Consider the following 24,527-nt stretch of genomic DNA (forward strand, 5'->3'; position numbering starts at 1 on the left):
TCGGGGCCCGAAGAGGGGTCGCTAGGTCTGACCCCAGAGGCGAGCGGCCAGGCACAGCCATCTTGACTGCGGCCCGAAAGGAAACTTGCTGCGCGCCGCCCTCTGAGCCTTCGCTGCTGGGCGCCAAGAGAAGTGGCTGGGCGTGCAGGAGGACCTGCGCGAGCTCCGGACGATGTGCCCAGGGGCCACCACTCTGCTCCGGGAGGGCTGAGTGCGACCCAGAGGGCGTAGGGCAGACCCTGTGGAACTGTGGCGCGCCTGCGGTCACCCTCGCCCCAGGAGAGGCACGGGGGGGAGGGCCGGACGACTTCTGCCTAAGCTTCCGACCCTGCTGCCACAGACGCTGCCCAAGAAAGGACTAGATCGTTGGCAGATTCTCCGCTCCTCTGGGAGAAGCAACACAAGACCCGCTGGTCGCCTGCTTTCCCTTTCCTCCGATTCCTCGCTGGGTCCCCTAGGGCCCTTCTGCGCGCCGCCTAGAGGAGGAGGACGTGGGGCCGCGGCGCGCAGCATGGAGTGGGGTTACCTGTTGGAAGTGACCTCGCTGCTAGCCGCCTTGGCGCTGCTGCAGCGCTCGAGCGGCGCCGCCGCCGCTTCGGCCAAGGAGCTGGCGTGCCAAGAGATCACGGTGCCGCTGTGCAAGGGCATCGGTTACAACTACACCTACATGCCCAACCAGTTCAACCACGACACCCAAGACGAGGCGGGCCTGGAAGTGCACCAATTCTGGCCGCTGGTGGAGATCCAGTGCTCCCCCGACCTCAAGTTCTTTCTGTGCAGCATGTACACGCCCATCTGCCTGGAAGACTACAAGAAGCCTCTGCCGCCTTGCCGCTCGGTGTGCGAACGCGCCAAGGCCGGCTGCGCGCCGCTCATGCGCCAGTACGGCTTCGCCTGGCCTGACCGCATGCGCTGCGATCGGCTGCCGGAGCAGGGCAACCCGGACACGCTGTGCATGGACTACAACCGCACCGACCTCACCACGGCCGCGCCCAGCCCACCGCGCCGCCTGCCGCCGCCGCCGCCCGGCGAGCAGCCGCCCTCCGGCAGCGGCCACGGCCGCCCGCCAGGGGCCAGGCCCCCACACCGTGGCGGCGGCAGCAGGGGCGGCGGGGACACGGCGGCTGCGCCCCCCTCGCGCGGCGGGAAAGCGAGGCCCCCTAGTGGTGGCGCGGCTCCCTGCGAGCCCGGGTGCCAGTGCCGCGCGCCGATGGTGAGCGTGTCCAGCGAACGCCACCCCCTCTACAACCGCGTCAAGACCGGCCAGATCGCCAACTGCGCGCTGCCCTGCCACAACCCCTTCTTCAGCCAGGATGAGCGCGCCTTCACCGTCTTCTGGATCGGCCTGTGGTCGGTGCTCTGCTTCGTCTCCACCTTCGCGACCGTCTCCACCTTCCTCATCGACATGGAGCGCTTCAAGTACCCGGAACGGCCCATCATCTTCCTCTCCGCCTGCTACCTCTTCGTGTCGGTCGGGTACCTGGTGCGCCTGGTGGCAGGACACGAGAAAGTGGCCTGCAGCGGTGGCGCTCCGGGTGCGGGAGGAGCTGGGGGTGCTGGCGGCGCGGCTGCGGCTGGCGCGGGGGCGGCGGGAGCGGGGGCGAGCGGCCCGGGCGCGCGCGGCGAGTACGAGGAGCTGGGAGCAGTGGAGCAGCACGTGCGCTATGAGACCACCGGCCCCGCGCTGTGCACGGTTGTCTTCCTCCTTGTCTACTTCTTTGGCATGGCCAGCTCCATCTGGTGGGTAATCCTGTCGCTCACGTGGTTCCTGGCGGCGGGCATGAAGTGGGGCAACGAGGCCATCGCAGGCTACTCGCAGTACTTCCACCTGGCCGCGTGGCTGGTGCCCAGCGTCAAGTCCATCGCGGTGCTGGCGCTCAGCTCCGTGGACGGCGACCCGGTGGCGGGCATCTGCTACGTGGGCAACCAGAGCCTCGACAACCTGCGCGGCTTCGTGCTGGCGCCACTGGTCATCTACCTCTTCATTGGCACCATGTTTCTGTTGGCTGGTTTCGTGTCGCTGTTCCGAATCCGCTCGGTCATCAAGCAGCAAGGAGGCCCAACCAAGACGCACAAGCTAGAGAAGCTCATGATCCGCCTGGGCCTCTTCACCGTGCTCTACACGGTGCCCGCCGCCGTCGTTGTCGCCTGCCTTTTCTATGAGCAGCACAACCGTCCACGCTGGGAGGCCACTCACAACTGCCCATGTCTTCGGGACCTGCAGCCCGACCAGGCGCGCAGGCCCGATTACGCGGTCTTCATGCTCAAGTACTTCATGTGCCTGGTGGTGGGCATCACGTCGGGTGTATGGGTCTGGTCGGGCAAGACTCTGGAGTCGTGGCGCGCGCTGTGCACTCGCTGCTGCTGGGCCAGCAAGGGCGCAGCAGTAGGCGCGGGAGCCGGGGGCGGCGGCCCGGGGGGCGGCGGGCCCGGGCCCGGCGGGGGTGGGGGACCTGGCGGGGGCGGGGGATCTCTCTACAGCGACGTCAGCACCGGCCTGACGTGGCGGTCTGGCACCGCCAGCTCCGTGTCTTACCCTAAGCAGATGCCATTGTCCCAAGTCTGAACCCTGAGCAGACGCCCAGAAGGGGCGGAGAGGGGTGGAGGATGGGGAGCTCAAGGGCGGCGAAGGGACCCCAGACCGGCCGGGGTTCCCACCCCTTCACCGTGTTGATTGCTATTAGCATGATAATGAACTCTTAATGGTATCCATTAGCCGCTGGGACTTAAAGGACTCCCTTAGAACAAAGTACCTGGCATTGAAGCCTCCCAGACCCAGCCCCTCCCCTCCGACGCTCCGGAGCGCCTCCCCCAGGCAATGGTTTCAGCCGGCTAGGAGAGTTGGAACCCTCCTGGGTACCCTGGCTGAGCCTTGAGGTCAAGCTACAGACTTCTCCCAAGGGACCGCTTCACCCTCGACCCCGCCTGCATAAATTCACTCCTCATACCCCCTAGAGGAGGGACGACTGCTACCTTGTGGGATTGCACGGTTTGGGTATTCTTAATGACCAGGCAAATGCCTTAAATAAACAAGAAATGTCTTAATTATACACCCCAAGTAAATACGGGTTTCTTACATTAGAGGATGTATTTATATAATTATTTGTTAAATTGTAAAAAAGAAAAAAAAGAAAAAGTGTAAAATATGTATATATCCAAAGATATACAACGTGTACATTATTTGTAAAAAGTTTAGAGGCTACCCCTGTAAGAACAAATATAAGTATTCTATTTTGTCAATAAAATGACTTTTGATAAATGATTTAAATACTACCCTGTCCCCCGACTCTTCTGAACTGTTCCCCTTGTGCTTGCTGAGGACATGTGGGGAAATGGACATTTTCTGGCTTGCCATTCTGTACACTGACTTTAGGCATGGAGACAATTACCTGTTAACCTCTAGTTCTTAAACTGTTAGCCAAGTAAATGTCATTGTTGAATTGAAATCAAAATTGCGTTTTTGCACTTTCCCCAAAGATGTTGGTTTTCATGGTCTCTCCTTGCTGACCTCTGAGTGACAGCTCATCTTGGTGTGTGTGTGTGTGTGTGTGTGTGTGTGTGTGTGTGTGTGTGTGTGTGTGTGTGTGTGTGTGGTGTGTGGATGGACAGATTGCAAAGGCGGCCATTCCACTCAGCCTGTTTATGTGGCTGGTATAATGTCACTTAAGTTGAAACAGCAGCCCTATGTGAGTATCTCCTGTCTGTGATTTTTTTTTAAAGCCCTGACCTTTTACAGACCTGGCCACACTCTGAAATGTGGAGGTTAGTATTTGAAGCCACGGGTCACCTCTACACTGGAAGTCACTTGACAATCTGGGGTAGCAGGGCAGGTGCTAGCTAACAGATTAAACGAATGGGTTAACTTCTTAATGGCGCTCCGTGCTTGTGTATTCCAAGTGTGCTGCTTTTCCTGGAGAAAAAAGCTATTGTTCCTCTGTCAAGACTAAGCTAATTTATTTGAACAGAAGGCTGTTGAATCAGCAGAAGAATGCGCTGGCAATTGTTGAACTTTTTACCTGTCTGCCCAGTGGCTCCGCACATCGTTCCTTTAAGGGGAGCTAAATGAATAGGGTTAATCTGTAGGGAACTTGGTCTTTTGAGTTTGAAAAACTTTGATCTTTTCTCCTCTCCGATTGTGCTGTGTAGTCTGAAGTTTCTTTCCCTGCTGCCTGGCTCCTCTTGGTGCAGACCAATTGGCCACCGCAGAGCCTTAACGCTCTTCCATTAAAGGGATGTGGGACTTTTACTTTAAAAAGGAGAGGGAGAGAGGGAGACGAAGACTTGTAACAGTTAGTGAAGACCAGAGGCGCAAGTGCGCTCAGCCTTTTCAACAGCTTTCCACGGCTTTGTTAGCCAGCCCGCAGGCAGCTAGGCCTGGGCTGTGCATTATAGAAAAGGCTCTGAATGCCCCACAGGTGGTCTGTGCACATAATCCCCCAATTTAAAGCGGTTTCCTTTGCTGGACAATTGCATTACAAAACTCCCTTCTTTTTCACTCCTAATTGAACCAATGAACTATTATAAACTACAAGTTTTCCTTAAAAAAAAAAATCCTCAGTGCCTAAATTCTATTGACTAAATGCTGGCAAATTTTCTGAACTGGACCTTTCAAACCTCTTGCAGGAAATGCTTCTTCAGTAGATATTTTTCAGAAATTTTTCTTCCTTAGGCTTTTTAATTTCTGGAAAATTAGCAATAATTTAAAAGTAATTGGTAAGGTTGTATGTTCATACTGAAAAGATAGCTCCAGGTCCCTTATTAACCTGTCAATCAAGATAAGAAACTGGCAGCTACCCTGCTAATAAGTGGGGTCTAGCATTGTGGATAAGGAGGGGCCCTGGGTGCCCTTCATAGATGTTTGGTTTTCCTTTAGTGACTAAAATTCTGTATTAATAAGAAGAAAACTACTTCTTTTATTGATCTTCTTTATTGAAGAAGCATTGTTTTTTTTTAATTTTCTATTCCCTTCCAGAGTCACTGTTTGTTTAAACTGGATTTTTAAATTAGTTCTGTAATGTAGATACATGCTCCAGCTGTCATGCCCATCTTACCTTGAAAAATTGGGCACCTTGCCAGCAGTTTTATTCATTAAATAATTGTTGTTTTGTGACCTAGGTACCTCCATACACTCCCATCTAACCTACACACTGATTGGGATGCTGTGTGTGTGTAAACTGGCCATGAACTCTGCATATTCAGTAATAAGGTCAAAGTTGGGGACAGGGCTTTATCATGTGCAGAAAAGAAAAACACTAAAAGTTGCTGGTTAACTTGCGGATTTCTCTGACATAATGGTATTCATGGTGGCAACTTTCAACTACGACTTTGGGGAGTTGCCATACTTTGAAGCTTTTAACTCATTTGTTTTCCATATTTCCTTAGAAAATGCCATATGTGATAGCTTTTACAAGATGGCCGGAAGTGTGTACAACTGAACAAACGTATGAATCAAGGAAAAGCACTGTTTCCACTCTGAGGGCCTTCAGTGAAAAGGCCTGCTGCTGTACTCGGCAGACTGACTGGGTTCGGGGCTGGCTCTGAACCACAAGGTTAGTTCTTGGCTCTGAAAGCTGAAACATGAGTCAAAAGTTGTCAACACCCAAATGATACTTAAAGTTGATTGTGGGGGTAGGAAACGTAAAGAAGGACCCTTCTAGGCCCATGTGCGTTAGAGGAATGGCAGGGTAATTGCTCAGATACCACTTCAAGCTAGGTAGCCTGTCCTTAACTACTACATTTAGAAAGTGTTAAGACTTATCAAATATTTGAGGGTAGACAATGTGGTTGCTGTGTGCCCAGATTGAAGTAAATAAAATCTAATGTGATTAACACCACCAGGAAACCAAAGCTTTGTTGAAGTCACTCGCGGGAGGAATCTTGCTGAATACTTTGTGGGGTTTTGTTTTGTTGTTGTTGTTTTTGGGGTTTTTTTGGTTTTTTTTTTGTTTTTTTTTTTTTTTTTTTTTTTTTTTTTTGCTCTGTAATAAAGGCAACCTGGAAGTACCATAAACAGAAGGTGGGAAAGTTAATAGAAAAGCAGACTGTGTCCCATCCTCATTTCTTACCCTCCTCACTGGCTGTGCTGCGGGCACCTGTAACACTTCAAAGTTTGAGGAGAGGAAATCGGATTGTCTTATTAAAAGGAAATCACACAGAGCCCATTGCAGAACAGGATCCATTTAAAGAGCCCTGCAAACATTTTGCTGCGGTTCAAAACAAGGGCAAGGAATGCGTTATCGGTTTCCAAAGGTCGATACTATACTGCCATCTTGTGGTCCAACCGGTTCCAGGGCCTGCAGGAGAGAGAAGTTCCTTCATGTGGTTTCTTGATTGAAAAACCAAGATGGATATCTTTGTGGATTTCTGTGGGCCTCTCTAGCACTTTGCTTCTTCCTGTTCTCATGTGGTCTTCATTTACCATGGTCTCCTATTCCTTGTTCTCCCTCTCTGTTGTTGATCCAGCTGGGATCTCCCGCTCCCCCAAGCTCTCTTTCCCTCGACCCTCGCCTTTCATTACCCCCACTCATGTCCAGGCTGTTCATGTAGATCTCATTCCATTTCTCTGTCATTGGGCGATCCCTGTGTCTTTCTTGGGGTCCTGTTTTCTGGGTAGCCTCCCTGGTGATGTGAGTAGCAGACAATTCATCCTTGTTTCATGTCTAGTATCCTGCTATGAGTGAGTACATACAATGGTCGAGAGACAGCCCGAACTGACCTACTCTGGTGATGGGATGGCCAAACACCCTAATTGTTGTGCTAGAAACCTCATCCAACTACTGAGGGATCTGGATGCAGAGATCCATGACTAGGCCCTGGGTGGAGCTCTGGGAGTCCAATCAACGAGAATGAGGAGGGTTTATATGAGCGAGAATTGTTGAGACCAAGGTTGGATAAAGCACAGGGACAAATAGCCAAATGAATGGAAACACATGAACTATGAACCAATGGCTGAGGGGTCCACACTGGATCAGGCCCTCCGAATGGGTGAGACAGTTGATTGGCTTGATCTGTTTGGGAGGCATCCAGGCAGTGGGACCAGATCTTGTGCTCATTGCATGAGTCGGCTGTTTGAAACCTGGGGCCTATGCAGGATTGTTTGGCTTGGCCTGGGAGGAGGGTACTAGACCTACCTGGACTGAGTCTACCAGGTTGACCTCAGTCTGTGGGGAAGGCTTTGCCCTGGAGGAGATGGGAATGGGGGGGGGGCATTGGGGGGAAGGTGAGGGGGACGGGAGTGGGGAGAACAAGGGAATCCGTGACTGATATGTAGAACTGAATTGTATTGCAAAATAAATTAAAATAAATTAAAAAAAAATTACCAAAAAAAAAAAAAAAAAAAAAAAAAAAAAAAAAAAAAAAAACCAAGATGGAGCTGGGGAAGGGCTCAGTTTTTCCAGAACTTGCACAGCATGCACAAAGCCCTGGGTTCGATCCCCAGCCCTGCATAATCTAAGTAGAGTGACACATGTCTGTGACCCCATCACTCAGGAAGGGGAGGCATCAGGAGTTCAAAGTCATCATCAGCCACAAAGTTTGAAATCAACCTTGGAGTAGAGACTCTGAAAAAATACAGTCTTGAGAGTGTTGGCTCTGTTTCTCAGTGGATCTGCACACATTTCTACTCTCGATTCTCTCTATAGCCATTTTCTTAAGAAAACCCCCTTGACTTGCCTCGGTGTAAGGTGCCACAAGACATCCCTGCCACACAGTCATAATTTTATTAACCTCAATTGAATTCAATTCTCACGTGTTGAAGTCCAAAGCAGTGAGCTCTAAAACATATTATTTTGAATTATTTTTATTCAAGGAATGGCAATGGGTCAGATAGGTAATACCCCACATCCATGGCAAAAGGATACCGTTTTCTTGCTTCATGATGTATTGGTTCACACTTTGCTTGGAGAGAGGCGGATCTGCTGGTCCGTGGGATGTCCTTCAGAGCCACACAAGGATGCACTCCATTGTCACCCACCCAGGGGCAGGGGAACACACCAAGGAGGGAGCACTACACTGAAGGAGGAGGCTGACGTGGGGGTGGGGTGAGCAAGTGCTTTGCCTTGCTCTAGCTCTCCTGGAACGAGGACATAATGGGCGACCAGGCCTGTGGAGGACTAGGTGAGGCCTGCCTCACCGAACCGGCATACCGTGATTTCCCGATTGCAGTGCCTCCTCCCCGAGGGCAGCAGAAGGGTGACTAAACATCATCCCGGCCCCCGGAACTCGGTGTCCGTGCCTGATGCCACAGAAGCTGCCATGGAGGCAGCCACTCGAGGGTCGGTGCCCACCCAGGCCCGGGAGGTGTCTGAGTTCCTTTTCCATTGCCGTGGCAAAAACATCAGGACCAAGGCAACTTACAAAGAAAGCATTTAACCGGGGGGGTGGGGGGTGGGGGGAGTGTCACAGTCCCAGGTGATTAGAACCCATGACCATCATGGTGGGGAGCGTGGCAGCAGGCAGGCAGGCATGGCGCACTGGAGCAGCAGCTGAGAGCTCCCATCTGACCCACAACCGTGAGACAGAGAGAAAGAGAATAGCATAGGCAGTTGAGACCCCCAAAACTCACCCCCAATGACTCCTCCAACGGGGCCCCATCTCCTAATCTTTCCCAAATAGTTCTGCCACTTGGGGACCAAGCATCCAGACACAGGGGCCTATGGGAGCCATTCTTGTTCAAAGCACCCCAGGTCAGACACAGTCCTTGCTTCAGGTTGGCAGAAAGCAGTTGCTGCGCTTATGCGAGATCACTCCATCCAGAGCAGAGGCGAGCCTAGAACTCACCAGGACTGCTTGTCCTTCCTGTTTCTGCAGGCCTGTTCCCACTGCCCCGCTCTTCTATCTAAAGCCCACCCCATGGGCGGTCATATCTAAAGAGTCAGCCCCTCAGGGTCCCCGAGTATCTCATTAGAGTCACCCACTTTCCCCCGGTCGACAAGATCTTCTGTGAAAGGCTTGACTCTTGGGCCCTCGGCTGACTGAGGGTACTGAGTCCTCACAACTCACGTTCACAGTCCCCCGGTCATTCCCAATGGAGACTTCACTGGAGAGAAAGGCTAGATGTGGAAAAGCCATGGGCCTTCCAGAAAGTGCCTCAGTGGGTTAGGGAAGGCAGTGATGACCAGCCCTTCCTCCTTGGTGCTAGGGGCTTGGGAGGTGAGGCAGAAGGGCCTCTGAAATGCCAGGGAACTAACACACAGGAAACAGCTGGAGCAGGGGACCACACAGCAGTTTTCCACAGCCTGTAGCCGTGGAAGTGTTCTGAGAGGGAGGTGGTACCTGGAAAGGACAGACACTAACCAGAGAAAGATGGAGAGAAAGAGAGTGAAGATAAAATGTCAAGGCCCAGCACAGTTGGAATGAGTGTGAACTAATAGCTAACTGTGCATGGCTTTGCAAGCCTCGGGGACAGCCATTATTTACATTGCTTTATTTAATCCTTTGGGGAATTATACACTAAACTAGAAAACCCATGTCTGCTGTTCTGCTCCCATAAAACCTGTTCTTAATTACACCAGGCCCCAGCGGTAGTTCCTAGTTCTGCTCACTTGTCAGAAGCCCTTGGAGTGATTTTTTTTTTTTTAAACTGCTGAAGCCAAAGCCCATGGTGGTAGCACATGCCTATAGTCCCCACAGTCAGAAGACTGAGTCAGAGCCTAGGATGCTCAAAAGATAAAAACATGGCTGGGGAAGTAGCTCGGTTTGTAGAGTGCATGCCTAGCATACACCAAGGTCTGGTTTTGACACCAGCATATGTGTACAACCCCAGCACTCAGGAGGCAGAGTTATGGGGATCCGAAGTCAAAGGACATCCTTTCTCAAAACAAATGAACAAACAGAAAAAAAAAATACCCCACTGCTCTCCAAGCTGCATCCCAGACCAATAGATTTAGAGATTGAATTTAGGGACTCCATCTGAGAATTAAACATTTTATTTTAAAGCTACTGCTGGCAACTCTGATGAAAATCAGTAGATATGATTGCATATGTCCTCATCCCAAATAAAATAAATATTCATAAATAGAGATTATCAGCTGGGTGTGGTGGTGCATGCCTTCAGTCTCAGCACTCAGGAGGTAGAGACAGGTGGGTTTCTGTGGGTTCAAGGCCAGCCTGGTCTACATAGTGAGTTCCAGGCCAGCTAACACTGTACAGTGAGACTCAATCTCAAGAAAGAAAAAAAAAAAAAAGGAAATTATTGGTACTTAGAATAGTGATATTTTTCCTGTCACTGAGAAGCAACTTTTTATTTATTAGCACATATTAATAATAATTCATTTCATTATTATGTCTTCATACATGTAAATAATATATTTTGACCATATTTCTCATACACACACCTTGCTTAGCCCTTTTTGTCTCCTACTTCTGAGAGGTAGATTTTGGAAGAAAGCAAGAGTGCCCCCATCTGGTACAACGGTGGAACTTCAGGCTTTGCTGTTAGTGTTGACTACGCGCAGAGCAGGCATGTACTATAGTATTTCTCACCCGTAATAAAACAAAGAACTATGTACACAGGTCACACGATCTGTAACTTTTGTTAAACTTATGAGCCTGTGAGTAACACGCAATTTTAATATGTTAATTAGGGAAATTAAGAAGTATCCCTTTTTGTTTAGTAAATGTGTGTTCACTGAAACCAGATCAGCTAGAGGTGACAACCAGCACTGTGCCCTGGGAGGGACATGACTCTCCAGTGCCGGGGACAAAACCAGTAGTGAGTGGGGGTCGCCACCTCTCTGTCTCCTCTGACGCTGGAATGTCACCACAGCTCTGTAACTACAGGAAAACGCTTTGTAAAGTGCAGAAATCCATTCTTCCTCTGAGTTCTTCACCCAAGACCCAGAAAGTGAGGCTTGCTTTTGCAACCAAACCCTGGCGTTTTGCTAACTGCATGCTTGCTTTCAGCTCTTGCCTGCTGTACTTGACTCTAATTCTGTGGGAGAAAGCGTAGCTGCAGAAACCCGCCAGAGGGGTGCAGGCTTTTTGAGCTGCTGCTATCTACAGCAATTAACTGAGTATTTCAAGTCGCTAAGGAGGGGCTCTCAGAAGCCTCCAACAAGGGATGCTGACTGCTTAAGCTGACTGCAGTAGTTTGGACTTTAAACAGTCCCCAAAGGTCCGTGTGTTAAAACTCCGGTCTCCACTATAATACTATTGGAAGTGACGAAATACTAAGAGGTCTTGAGGTCTCGGGGTGCCCCTTCAGGGGACCATAGGGGTGCCCCTTAGGGGACCACAGGACACAGCGTGCACTTCTCTTTTGCCTCCCCGCTCTGCTCAGCCCCAAGTCTCCACCACAGCCCCAGTGCAACAGGGACAGCTGATGACAGGTTGACATCTCCAAACCTGGGAACGGAACAAACCTTTCTTTCTATACCCTGGTTTGTATGGGGTGCTCGTTATAGTAACAGAGATCAGACTCAGACAGCCATAGGTACAGCAATAACCCCGATCTGGTCATTACATATTGGATATCACACTGTACCCCATAAATATGTTATTGCTATGTGTCAAAGAAGAATATTTTAATAAAAATAAACACCTTGGTCCATTTGTTTTGTCTGTGCATTCGGGTGTGGAGAGGAGAAGACAGCCCCAGGGGCTCTCAGGCATGCGCCTTTAGGGATTTTTTTTTTACTTTTGGAAACAGGGTCTCTGACTAGCCTGGAACTCTCCAAGTAGGTTAATCTGTCCGTACAGCAAACCCAGGGGATCTGAGCCCCTGTGCCCACCTTCCTCCACTTTCCCAGCACTGGAATTAGAAGAGCATGGTTGTTGTTGTTGTTGAAATAACATTCTAATCAACATTCTAATTGTTGAACAGCACTTTCATCGGAATAAAAACCTGCCCTCCAGGAGGGAAGAGGAACTCTCACACACTTGAGGCTCATTCCCAGCAGTATTAAAAATAATAATAATAAATAATTTAAAATAAACAGCTGCTGAGGAGGGACGCTGAGCAGCTGAACTACAGGGGAGAGACTCAGGTCCTGGAGCCGCCTGCAGGCTGTGCGGAGAACCCATGGTGGAGCTTCTGTGATGCCATCATCCTTAAAAAAAATAAGAACAATTCCTTATTGATTCTTTGGAAATTTCACCTCATGCACCCCAATCCCACTCACCTCCCAAACCCTCCATATCTGCTCCTCACCCCTGCAGTATCCAAAACAAAACAAACCAACAAAATACCCACCTCAGTCCTCCATCTTTCCACCACCTCTTCATTCATCCCAGTAAGAGTAGGAGCTGCTGTGCAACACACAGTAACTCCCCTTTGGTGCAATCAGCCTCACCGGAAAATGTTCATTGCAGTGAGTCATTGGTCTGGTTCAAGGCCTCTGGTTTCTGGTACACCACCATCACTGGGCCCTCATTGAAACTCTTCTCAGATATCCTGTTGTTGCCCAGAGTCACGGAGATCCTGAGGGTATCAGTCCATAGGAACAGTCCCTACGAGCACTCCAGCAGGTCATAGAGGGGGGCAGCTGTTAGGGTGGGCCAACCCAAGGCCCAGGATGGGTCTGGATGGTAGTGGAACTGGTCAGTCTGGGCCATTAGGACACACCCCCCCCCAGGTGAGGGGCAGAGCCAGCTCTCCTAGGGCCAGTGAGGGACAGAGCTGTGAGCCAGCCATCAGATTTCAACACATATGGTTCCTAACACACACACACACACACACACACACACACACACACACACACACACACACACACTCCCATAACGTGAGCCATGGACATCAGCTGCTGTTGGGCCATGGACCCAGACATGCCACTTGAATCAGCATAGTCCCTGTGGCATTAAGGCCCTTGGACACCAATATGGCCACAGGTGGCAGCCCAGATCCCTGGCATTGGCATTGACTTCAATAATATCCGGAGACACAGACATCAACACAGACCTTGGTTATAGTAGGGTCATGGACCTAAGCATGGCCATAAGCAGCAGCCCTGGCCCAGAGGACACCATGGTCCCAGCAGCAGCACAGCCCTCGGACGCCAACACAGCCACAGGATGCAGTCTAGACCCTGGGCATCCATGTGGCCTTTGGGTGCACCATGGGCCACGGACATCACAGCCCATCCTCCTTTTAATAACCCCAATAAAAATCCAGCATTTAGAGAATTAAACTTTGATCTGCCCTGGGTTCCTTTTCTGGGCCAGTAGAACCTACCTGTTGCTTCTCTCCAGGAAAAGTCTGTCACTCAACAATCTTTCTGGAAAATTCTTCACAAATATCATTTTCGCTGGATTGATTTTAATAATCTTGAGTAAACTGTAGAAAGGCCAGGAAATGGGGGTGCTGGGGTGTTGATGCTGGGCCCCTCTGTCTGTTGTCTAGTCTGTCTCCCCCATTTCCTCCTCTGTAAAAGAAGGATAAAGCAGTTCTTGCTGTATAGGGCAGTTCCTGGGACTGAATCCTAGCGCAAAGAAAATCCACAGGACAGTGCCTTCTTGGGACTCCTAACTGCCATCTTAAAGAACTCTCTGCCCGCTGATAAATTGCCACAATCCAGTGCTTCCCAGCATGCTGAAGGCCTTCGGTTCGGTCCCCCAAAAAACAACAACAAAATTAAATTAAAAGAGTTCTTCTTCATCCCCAAATGGGAGACATGGTATAATTGTAGTGCCCCAGGAGGTAGGGGCAGAAGGATTGGGAGTTGAAGGCCAGTTTGGGTAGTTAATAAGTTCTGGTTATCCTGGGGTGGCCTGAGAGGCAAGCTGGGAGCAGTGATGGTCCCGAGCGTAGGAAGTGGAGAACGGAGGATGGAGAGTTCAGGCTATTCTTAGTTCCATCGTGAGGCTAGTCTGGGTTTCAGGAGACACTGTCTCAAAACAAGCCAGTGAACATTAACAAAACCCCCCACTTACTGCAAAGGTGTTTCCACACATTTGTCTGTCTGTTTGTCCTCATGCTTGGGCAGCAAGCGTATTACTGACTTTGACCTTGGGATCTCCCCTCTACCTCCCACAAGCTAGGATTACAGAATGGGCCCATATGCCTGGTTTACAGTGCTGGGGACTGAACTTGGGGCTTTCTGTGTGCTAGGCAAGCACTTTCCCAGTTCAGCAACATCCCCAGGAGTTCATCCATTTACTAGAAAGAAGATCCTTGTGACTGTTTACTCAGCAAACCCATAAAAACTCAGGAATATGGAGCAAAGCATATGCCCTGTCCTCACCAGGAGGAATTCGAGGTGTAGAGATGGAGTAGACAATGCACTTTCTAACCCAACAGTGCCTAATGAATACAAGCTCCTAGCAAATGGTGTTAGAAAAACTCCCAGGGTTATCAGCAAGGTCATGAGGAGATGAACCTCTGCAGAGGTTCCTTATGCCCCATCATCCTCTGCATCAGATGCCCCGTGATACTTTATCCTGTTGAACTTGGATGGTCCCATCAGCAGATGCAGTGCCACCAGCACCTCAATTAATTCTCTTGGGTTTCTGTAAGCCACAGACACATGAAGAAAGCCATTCCCTTACCTGCTATCCCTGGTGCCCAAATTTGACTGCACCCCAAACCATATCCCACCTGCTGCTTTTTCTGCCACAGTCCCTGAGTCAGGGCCCTTAAATTCTTTAATATCTCATGTTGTGGTGACCCACAACCATAAAAATATTTTTGTCACTGCTTCATAACTATAATTTTGCTTATTGTTATGTATTGTAATGTAAATATCTAGTATGCGGGGTATCAAAAACGCAACCCCAAAGGGGTCACGACCCACAGGTTGAGAATTGCTGCCTTGGCCTGAGTCTATAATTATGGAATTTTGACCGTTAATATTCAGAGCTATTATCAAAAGGTGAGTACTGACTCTCATCACTTTGAGGACTTTTTAGTGCTTGGTGTTTTCCTATGTCTCATTTGTTTAAGTGGTGTTCTGATAGAAAGGGGTGAATGTAGCTGGAGAGAGGAACCACGGGTGCACATTAGCCGGGTTATTGTAATAAAATTGCATCACCTCCCTGGACTTTTGTTTCCACAGGGGTACAGAGAACTGATCAGAATCAAGGTACTAAGTTCCTGGCAGATTCCATGGTCTTCACTTCTGGTACTACTGGAATGTTGTCGGAGGGCCTCCTGCCGGGTATAGTTATAGTCATCTCCCCATCCCTGTAGTGAAATACCTGACTCAGCCTGCTGTTGAAGGAAAGAGAGGCTCATTCGGCTCACAGTTTTGGAGGCTGTAGTGCAAGGGCTTCACACGAGAATTTGCACAGTAGTCATGGGAGTACCTCAGCATGAGCACTGAGTCCCAGTAACCAGTAAACAGGGGGCACGGAAGGGCAATGCCCTATAACCCCTCCTGAGAGCGTGTCCTCAATAATTTAGGGCTTTCCCATAAGGTCCCACCTCTTAAATGTCTATAGCACCCCGATACCACCTCCATGGGGACCAAGCCATTACAGCCTTGACAGACTGTGGGGAGGCTCAGTTAAACCTCAGCCAGACCATGGTTACAACACAGAGAAAATTGTTGTAAAGGGGGCATGCAGAGGGAACGGAGATTACAAGTGATGTGGGATAATACTGAAGGCCTAGTTCCTTGTTAGTTCCCCACGTAAGAAAGGGAAGCAGCACAGCTCTTTTATTCATACAGGAAGTAAGACCTGCTCCCCAGCTAAGTGAGAGAGGCAGCATGGCTCTTTTATGCAGGTGGTGTTACTATTCAATTCACTATGGCCTATTTACAGAATATCCAAAGTCTATGCTGAAATGTTCAAGTCTAGACTTGATTTTTTTTTTTTAATAGAGAGGTCAGAACTCAACCTCCAAGGTCTTTCTTCATATACCATCCACCTTGTTTTTGGAGACATGGTCTCTCACTGGCCCATGACTCACTGATTAAGCTATTATAGATAGATAGATAGATAGATAGATAGATAGATAGATAGATAGATAGATTATATATATTTATATTTAGAAAAAGGCAGGTCTCCCATGGCTATCAAGCAAACATGGTTTATCAAGTTGCTGTAAGACTAGGAGCCTCCCTGCAATCAAGGGATTCTTAACTATAAAACAACATGTTGTTTCATAAGCCAGCGGGGAGAACATTATGCGTCTTTTCAGATAGCCTTTCTGATAGGTTACAGCCACAAGGGTTCTTGTAGCTGCTTAGTGAACAGATGGAATGGAGAAGAAGTGTCCCATTGTTACATTTGATCAACAGCTCTGAGTAGCCACACTCCAGGGCTACAGCATCTAGCCACCTCCCTACCATCTGCCTTGGTGGTCATTTACATTACAGGTCCAGCTCTCAAGTGAAATCTTTTCAGTTTTTGTGGAAAGCTGGGGGAGGGGGACGGGGGATCAGATGCATGTGAGCAAAATCAAAGGAAGAAAGTCAAAACTAGGAGCTGCATCTCAAACTCACAAAGGTGATCTCTTGTCTTGTTCAATGAGCCTGTGCTATGAGACTAGATTGATCACAGTTTCCCATTATCCCCTAATTTCTCTCTCCCAAGCCCCTATCATACTGTTGCCTAAAATCAATCTAATAGAATTCCCAGAAGGACTGCAGAGAATTTTTAAATCCTGATTTCTGTGAGCAGAGAAGATAAAGATGAAAATGAAATGAATGGGCAGCAATGTATCCATGTGGAGAAGACACACTGACATTTTGTTTTGGTGCCTTTAACTATTGGATCTGAACTGTGGTCCAAGAGAGGCCCCTGCTGGTGAGACTGGGAGCAACCAAAAACCAGGAAGCCTTACCGGGTCCAGCTAACATTCTCCTCTGCCAAATGTCATCAATTCCTGAAGACTCCTTCACAATGGTCTGTTTGACATCTGTGATCTCAGCCCTAGAGCCGTCTTTTGGGAGCACATGACTAAATCCTTGTCCTGAGGTTTCCATGGTTAACCAGGTGGGCTTCCCACACTCACTCAGTAAAGCAGGCATCACCTGCTCCTATTTTGTGAGCCCTGTGAAGAGCTGGGGTTGGAGGACTTGAGAGGCTGTGTGTGTGCACTGGGGCTCACCCCACCTCAGTTTTCTGACTGCTTGCAGCATATGCAGAGCTTTAAAGCTTCGCAGAAAGGAACTGAAGTAGATGTATATGCAGAACCAATGTTCCATAAATGCTACTCTATTAACGTGTTAGCCTACTGAGGACTATGTGTGGGTCTGTGTGGAAGACAAGCAGCTCTGCCTGAAAGACTCAGGGAAGAAGACCTGCCCAGTGACACATGGGTGACCTTCCAGCCAAAGAGGCAGATGGTAGCCAGAAATGTGATGGGGGCACACTCTGACCCTCAGTCTGGGGAAGAAGGAAACCCTTCCTACTAAAATCTAGGTTTTATTCAGTGCTTGGGATCAAACATGTGTCCTTCTGCTCACTAGACAAATGCTCAACACGGAGGTATACTCAATTGGCATTTGACTTTAATTTCCTCAATTCTCTATGAAATGAAGTTCACCTAGGTTCATCTTATAAGGCTGTGTAATCTTAGCATCTCACCTCTCTCTGGGACCAACTATAGAGCTGGAGGTCAAGTTTAAAGTTCCCCAAGGAAGGGATTGTTGTATAGATGTCGGGAGCAAGAAAACCACACTTGCATACATACGCATGCACGCACATACACACGGAGATATATGCACACAAGGACACAGTCATATATGCAAATAAAGACACACACACACACACACACACACACACACACACACACACACACACACACACACTTACTTGAAGTTCAAGAAGGGTGTCTGTCATCCTCTTCATTCCTAGGGAAACAAACTTATCCCCTACATAGCCAGCAAGATTCACCAGAGCCCTTCAAAGCCAGCCCCGATGTTGGCATGGAGTGAGAGCCACAGGATTTACACTACAGTCCTGCGGGCCTCCCTTTCTTTTCCTTAATGTGTCATGCTGCTCGTTATTCCTGGAACTGAATTTATACCAGAAAACTGGAAAGAAGTTCCCAGCGTAGATTGCTGCATATGCCAGCAAGGTACTTAGTAAATGCATAAGTAACACTTTCCTGGGCTACCCCCAGCCTGCTTTCTGTGCATGACCCCTTGGTCCTCATAGGGTCTCTTCCACTTTCGTCTCCACAGACACCCAGCACTACCTACTTGTCTGTTCAGAGACTGGATCCACCGGCCGGTTCGTGTCTTCACTGAACTGTCTCAGGAGGCACCCTCACGCCAGCTGGGAAAACTTGCTGCGCTGATGTCCACGGGACATCGGGCAGTATCTAATGAGGCTTTTGCTTTGTAAAACCTAAACAACTGAACAACACTAATGCTCCCCCATTAGTGTTGCAAGGTGATGGGGCCTTGGGGAGGTGGTTATGATTCGGTGATATTCTGAGGGTGAAGCCCCATGATGGTATTAATGACTTTTTAAGAAGAGAAAGCCTGAAATGACTTAGCAGGTCAAAGTTCATGTCATGCTAATCTGACAAGTTGAGTTCAATTCCTGAAATACACAGTAAAAAAAAAAAAGAGAGAACTGACTCCCCAAAGTCATCCTCTAACCTCTACAAGCATATTACAGTGCATGTGTGTACACACACACACACACACACACACACACACACACACACACACACACACGGACATAACAATAAATAAGAATATTTTACAAGAAGAAGAGAGGCATAAGTTGGCATGCTGTTCTGCCTCTCCATGGAATTCCCTGGTGTGTTATGAAATGGCTAAAAGGACTTCTGTAGTCCAATCTTGGAACCCCCAATCTCTGTTGCTATAAAAAATACATTTTCCTTTATAATTTAGTCTCGTATTTTATTATAGCAACACAGACTTTTTTGCTATTAAAGCTCAGCCTATCAAAAGCTATGCTGGGCAGTCAGCAAGCTAGAAAGACTACTCACAATCCTTAGAATGTTAGCATAACCAATGGCCATACTCTGGCAGAGTCTTCAATTGGAAGAGCAACAAAGAACACCCTAGTCTAGGTCCCTTGTCACTCAAAGGAGAAAACTGAAGTCCGGATGAGTGAAGGGAGCTTTGATCCCTTGCTGAGAATATTGCCTCCTCCTGTGGCACCCACCCAGTGGCTAAAGTGCATGCTGTCTTTGTGGAGCAAATCTCAGGTTCTGATCTCTCACTCTAGGATTTTAGCTTCATAGGCACAGCCTGCTCCTGTTCTGGGGAGCCCTCCAGAGATGACCACTCAGACACAATTTATAGCCAACTGAAAGTTTTTATTACAGCTGGCTGAGACTATACCCAGGTATTTGGGACCCAAGTGTAGCCCCGAGTTTTTAGGGTAAGGGGTTTTTAAAGGCAAAACTCACATCTTGGTATTTTAGTCTGCAATTGCAGAGGTGGGTTTTGCTTAATCAAACAGTTTAATAAAAGCTAGGCTAAGTGGGTGGGTGTAGGGGAATGTCTGCACAAGCAGGCAGTCTAACAGAAGTTAAGTTTGCTGGAGCATCTTGACCTCAGGTTCCTAGAACAGTGTTGGATAATTTTCCATGACATTGTACATCAAAGACCTCAAATTTCTAGTTAAACCTAAAATGGTCTCAGCAAGAATCCAAGATGAAGGGACCTCTGCACCGTACTTCAGCACGAATCCAGGATGAAGGGACCTCTGCACCGTACAGAGGAAAGGGTTAGTGGGCTCTGTACGGCTGTCTTCACAGCCACTCAGACTTTTTGGTTCTCAGGTGAGGGGCGCTGCCCGAGGTAGCCAGCCTACCAGGAGCCCGAGGCTGGCTTGCCGAACAGTGCCCGGCCAGGTGGCTCTGGGTGACCAAGGGGAGCTCACCTGACTGAGAGTGTTTGCCCCCTAGGTCCAGAGAAGACTCTCTGTGGGATCTGAACTCACGCTCTGTGTGAGCCACAGCTAACCTGTCGCCAGCTGAGGAAGGGGCCTCACTATCATCTTGGTCTGAATGCCCTGCCCGCCCTGACACACTGGCCTGACCAACGTGGCTGTCGCCGCCCTGCCCTGCTGTCCACACCCTGGGGAACTCAGGCACACCCTGCTCCTCCTGCCCGTCCCCACGGTCCACTTGACCCTGGCTCTGACAGCCCTGGGGGTCCTGTAAGAGACCAGGGGGAAGTGTGGGGACTTCGCAGACCTGTCTGGCCTCGCCCTTCACCCCCTGCGTGGTCCTCCGTGTCCTCCTCAGGCTGCAAAGCAGGTCGGCCAAACTGAGTAGGAAGGACAGCGCGCTCACAGCCCACACGAACAGCATCAGGAGGGACTTCTCCGTGGGCCGCGACACGTAGCAGTCCACAGCCCCTGAGCAGGGCACGCGCGAGCAAGAAACTCGGTTGGGCACAAAGAAGCCGAAGAGCAAGTAGTGCAGGGAAGCCAGCCCAGCCTCGAGCAGCGTGCGCAGCAGCAGGTGCACCAGGTAGGCGGCAGACAGGTCTGGCACCCGGGGCCTGCAGGTTCCCTCCGCAGCCAGCTTCGCACCGCGGTGCAGGGCGTAGGCTCCAAAGACTGCAGAAGGCAGGAGCAGCACCAGGCTCTGCACCAGCCAGAACCGCAGCGGCGACACTGGAGAGAAGAGGTCGTAGCAGACGTTGGCACATCCTGGCTGCAGGGTGTTGCAAACAAACCTCTCCTGTTCGTCTTGGTAGATAGGTGACCCTGCCAAGACCACCACCAGCATCCTCAGCAGGACCGCCACGACCAGCCAGAGCATGCCTAGGCGAGAACAAGTGTCCAAGGTTCAGTGTCCAAGGTGCAGCAGGCTGCCTCCACGCAGCAGCTTAACTACTACACCCTGGGAAGTCAGTAGCACTCAGAGCAATAGGGGCAACTATTTCACACACACACACACACACACACACACACACACACACACACACACACACACACGCACGCACACACACACACACACACACACACACACGCACGCACACACGCACACCTGCAGTAGCAAGGATCGAAAACAGAACCTGTTGCAAGCATGCTATGCTAGGAAAGTACTCTACCACTGAGCCCCACCACTCCTTTAGGGTGATTACTTCCTAAACCTTTGCTGTACCAGGAACAGCCCTGAAATTATTTCTAAGGTATTTTCAGTGAGCAGATCTGTAAAGTGCATCACGGGTTAACAATGCCTTTGTATGGCCTGGACTGAAAGACCAGAGAGCATTTTGGCTGAGCAAATCTATGACGTGATTCGATCTCACTTTTCTTAGGAACTAAGCTTTTTTGTTTGTTTGTTTGTTTTCCAGACAGGATTTCTCTGTGTAGTTTTGCACCTCTCCTGGAACTCCCTCTGTAGTCCAGGCTGGCCTTGAACTCACAGAGATCCACCTGCCTCTGCCTCCTGAGTGCTGGGATTAAAGGCGTGCGCGACCGGCCTGGGACTAAGCTTTTTAAAGGACCTTAGCATACTGCCCTCATTGTGCTGAGCAAACCGAAGCAGGTAATTTCACTGTCTCCCTTATTTATGACCTCAGCCTATAGGGTCCCTATCATCATAGGGCTGTAGCTACTGTGACTCTGGGTCCTTGAAATTAAATTTCTTTAAGAATGCTCCCTTTTCTGCTATTTCTAGATTCCTTTCCTCTTAGCCCAGTCACTGTATTAATGACATTAACAAAAACTGTGCACAAAGAGAAGAAAAAAGAAACAACCCTATCATTTATAAAGGCAGCCAAGCTCAGAGAGAAGCACCAGTAGGTGATGAAGTCATGGATTTAACCTTTCAGTACCAGGTTTATTTATTCAAATTCTACAAAATAAGAGTGAAAAAACTATCAACCTCACATCCGGCAAATCTTAATCTTTTCTCCATCCTCTTTTCAGACACCCAAGCCTCTCTGAAACTGATTCACTTGGATCAATCTCAGTTATCTTTACTATTCGCTTGTTAAAAGAATAGCTAGGGCTGTATACAGTTATGCAAGACTGCAACCCAGCACTTGGAAAGCTCTGGCAGAGCGGGTCTAAAGTTCAAGGCCAGCCTGAGCTATATAGCAAACTGGGGAGAGAATAAATATGTCACTAGGGGCAGGGGACATAGCTCACCTTGCCTCAGTGTATCAGCACCTCATGACTGAGGCCCCGAGCTCTATCCCCAAGACTATAAACAACTAAATTAAACTTGGGATCTTTGTTAGAGTGCTTAAGATAAATTAGTCATAGTTATAACATAATCTTCAGAGATAAAACGTAAAAGGTAGATGAGGAGACACAACAGAAGCATTACTTTCTCATTTATTCCACCTGATTCTGCCTTCAAATTCAGAACCCAGATGCTGAGAGAACAGATCTTGCCTGAGATCAATGCTGCCCTCCCCCACCCCCCACATACACATCCTCCCATGTTGATGGGCACAAGGTATGACCCCAGTGAAGTTTGTCAAGGTTCCCACACCACCACGATACAGCCTTTCTTTTGGGAGTGGGTCAGACACACTGAATTGGGATAAACTTTTGAAAAGGACTCAATTTGAATATGGCAATAAAACCAGAACAAGATTTGGGGTTTTCCCCCAAGACTCACCCACAATAGTCATGTTGCAGTTTAAGGTGATAATGAGGAACCCCAACAAGTCCAAGTTCTCCATGCTTGCAGAAAGCCACAGGCCTGGGCTGCTGGAGGGTTGAGAGGTCTGTGTACCCCAAGGATGTTTAAAAAAAAATCAATAAATTTTTTCTACATCAGACTTCAAGGTGAGTGCCAAGCTGTGGAAATAAAGATGTGCTCCCAGGCCTGGCAGGTCAGGTCTCCTGTCTCCACACTGAGACAGCCCTAAGCTGCTTGCCAGTGAGACACTCCAGACAACTGTGGGGCTCAGAAGCAGGAGTCGTCTCTTTGTGTGGCTATTCTTACCCTCCCAGGACATTCCAGGCTGGTAGCTGTGCTTACATGTCTCCATCAGGAGAGCTAGGCACTTTGGGATGGAATGGAAACAGCTACTTTTAACCCAAGAAAGAAAACTTCTATTAATTAGCCAATGAACTTTTTCTATATGGGAGCTGAGAAGATGGCTCAGTTGGTAAAACATTTCCTGCATGAGCATGAGGACCTGAGCGCAAACCCCAGCACCCACATAAAATGCCAAGCATGGTGGTGCATGCTTTTAATCTAAGTGTGCAGACACAAGATTAAAAGCTCACTGGCTGACACGACTCATGGAATTGGTGAGCCCCACGTCCTAATGAGAGATGCTGCCTCAAAAATCAAGGTGAACAGCACCTGAGTATGACACCCAAGGTTGATGTCTGTGGTAGTTTGGCTGGTACTAACCCCCATAGGCTCGTAGGTTTTAAATATTTGGTCCCCGTTGGTGGAACTGTTTGGGAAGGATTAGGCAGTGTGGTCTTGTTGGAGGAGGTGTGTCACTGGGGGTAGGCTTTGAGGTTTCAAAAGCCTTTTCCATCCCCCATTAGTTCTGTGTCTCTGCCTCCTGCTTGTGGATCAGAATGTAAGCTCTCAGCTATGACTCCAGCTCCTTGCCTGCCTGCCTGCTGCCATGCTTCTTGACATGATGGTCATAGACTCTAACCCTCTGGAACTGTGAGCCCCCAGTTAAATACCTTCTTTTATAAGTTCCCTTAGTCATAGTGTTTCATCATGACAATAGGAAAGACAATGTCTGACATCCATATGCATACACACATGTGCACGCATTTGTACATACATGGCACTTATGTACACATGAACACGCAAAACCATTTCCTCCTTCAAAACATGTCCACAGCCACTTGTGAAGGAAGTCCTAAAATGTTCATTTTGCCCTTTCTACAGAGCATAACCATCACCACCACTACCCCATAGCCCACAAAGAGCTTGACCTTATTGCTAATTCCTGCATCACTGAGGTAGGCACAGACCTGCACCTCAGTGTGGATGCCAGGTCTAGACTATGACTTGGGAAGTCTTCATTGACAGAACTCCAGCAGTCCCCTACCTGCCAGAGAAGTCACTGTATCTCTCCCCACAGCCTCATCCTGAAATGAGAAGACTCAGTATATAGATATAGATATAGATATAGATATAGATATAGATATAGATATAGATATAGATGATATAGATATATAGTCCCACAGTGCAAGTATCAAGGAAACAAGAATGTCTCTTTGTCCACACAGGCTGTTCTTGATGGTGTTTTTAAAATAGAAAAACCCCAAAAATAATTATTGAGATTTTCTGTAGGACAGAGCTGAGGTTCCAGCTCCCCAGAGAGCAAAAATGCCTTTAGTTGTGGAGAGAAGAAGAAGACAGTGAGGACAGACATGGACTTGGAGGAGAAAAAGGCCAAAGGGTGGAGGGTGGATGAGAGGCGGGCTGGCTGCTTAGAAGGCAGTGCAGAAGGAGAAACTGTAGCAGGGTGTTTTCAGGCGTGGTACTTCTGTTTAGGTTGCATTTGTTTAACTCTGTGAAGCTGTGTTACTGTGCCTGTCTAAAACACCTGATGGTCTAATAAAGAACTGAATGGCCAATAGCGAGGCAAGAGAAAGGATCGGCGGGGCTGGCAGGCAGAGAGAATGTATAGAGGGAGAAATCTGGGAGGAGAGGAAAGCTAGGAGCCAGAGAAGGAGGAGGACATCAGGGCCAGCCACCCAGCTACACAGCC

At 48.9% G+C, this 24,527-nt stretch overlaps 2 protein-coding genes across 2 annotated transcripts; one reads left to right on the plus strand and one right to left on the minus strand.

The window, feature by feature from the left end:
* The first annotated feature begins 508 nt into the window (after nucleotides 1-508).
* Fzd8 (frizzled class receptor 8) lies at nucleotides 509-5,834 on the plus strand. Its single transcript, XM_052728637.1, has one exon. It carries the CDS (start codon nucleotides 512-514, stop codon nucleotides 2,564-2,566), a length of 2,055 nt encoding a protein of 684 aa, XP_052584597.1. The 5' UTR covers nucleotides 509-511; the 3' UTR covers nucleotides 2,567-5,834.
* Nucleotides 5,835-19,209: 13,375 nt separating this feature from the next.
* On the minus strand, nucleotides 19,210-23,859 carry Gjd4 (gap junction protein delta 4). Its single transcript, XM_052728790.1, has 2 exons — nucleotides 22,451-23,859; nucleotides 19,210-20,637 (listed from the first exon to the last, which is right to left on the minus strand). The coding sequence occupies exons 1-2, from the start codon at nucleotides 22,512-22,514 to the stop codon at nucleotides 19,616-19,618; spliced, it is 1,086 nt and encodes a 361-aa protein (XP_052584750.1). The 5' UTR covers nucleotides 22,515-23,859; the 3' UTR covers nucleotides 19,210-19,615.
* Nucleotides 23,860-24,527: the final 668 nt, after the last annotated feature.

Source organism: Peromyscus californicus, unplaced genomic scaffold (genome assembly GCF_007827085.1).
Source record: "Peromyscus californicus insignis strain IS unplaced genomic scaffold, ASM782708v3 Scaffold_8__1_contigs__length_139910024, whole genome shotgun sequence".
Lineage (NCBI taxonomy): Eukaryota > Metazoa > Chordata > Mammalia > Rodentia > Cricetidae > Peromyscus > Peromyscus californicus.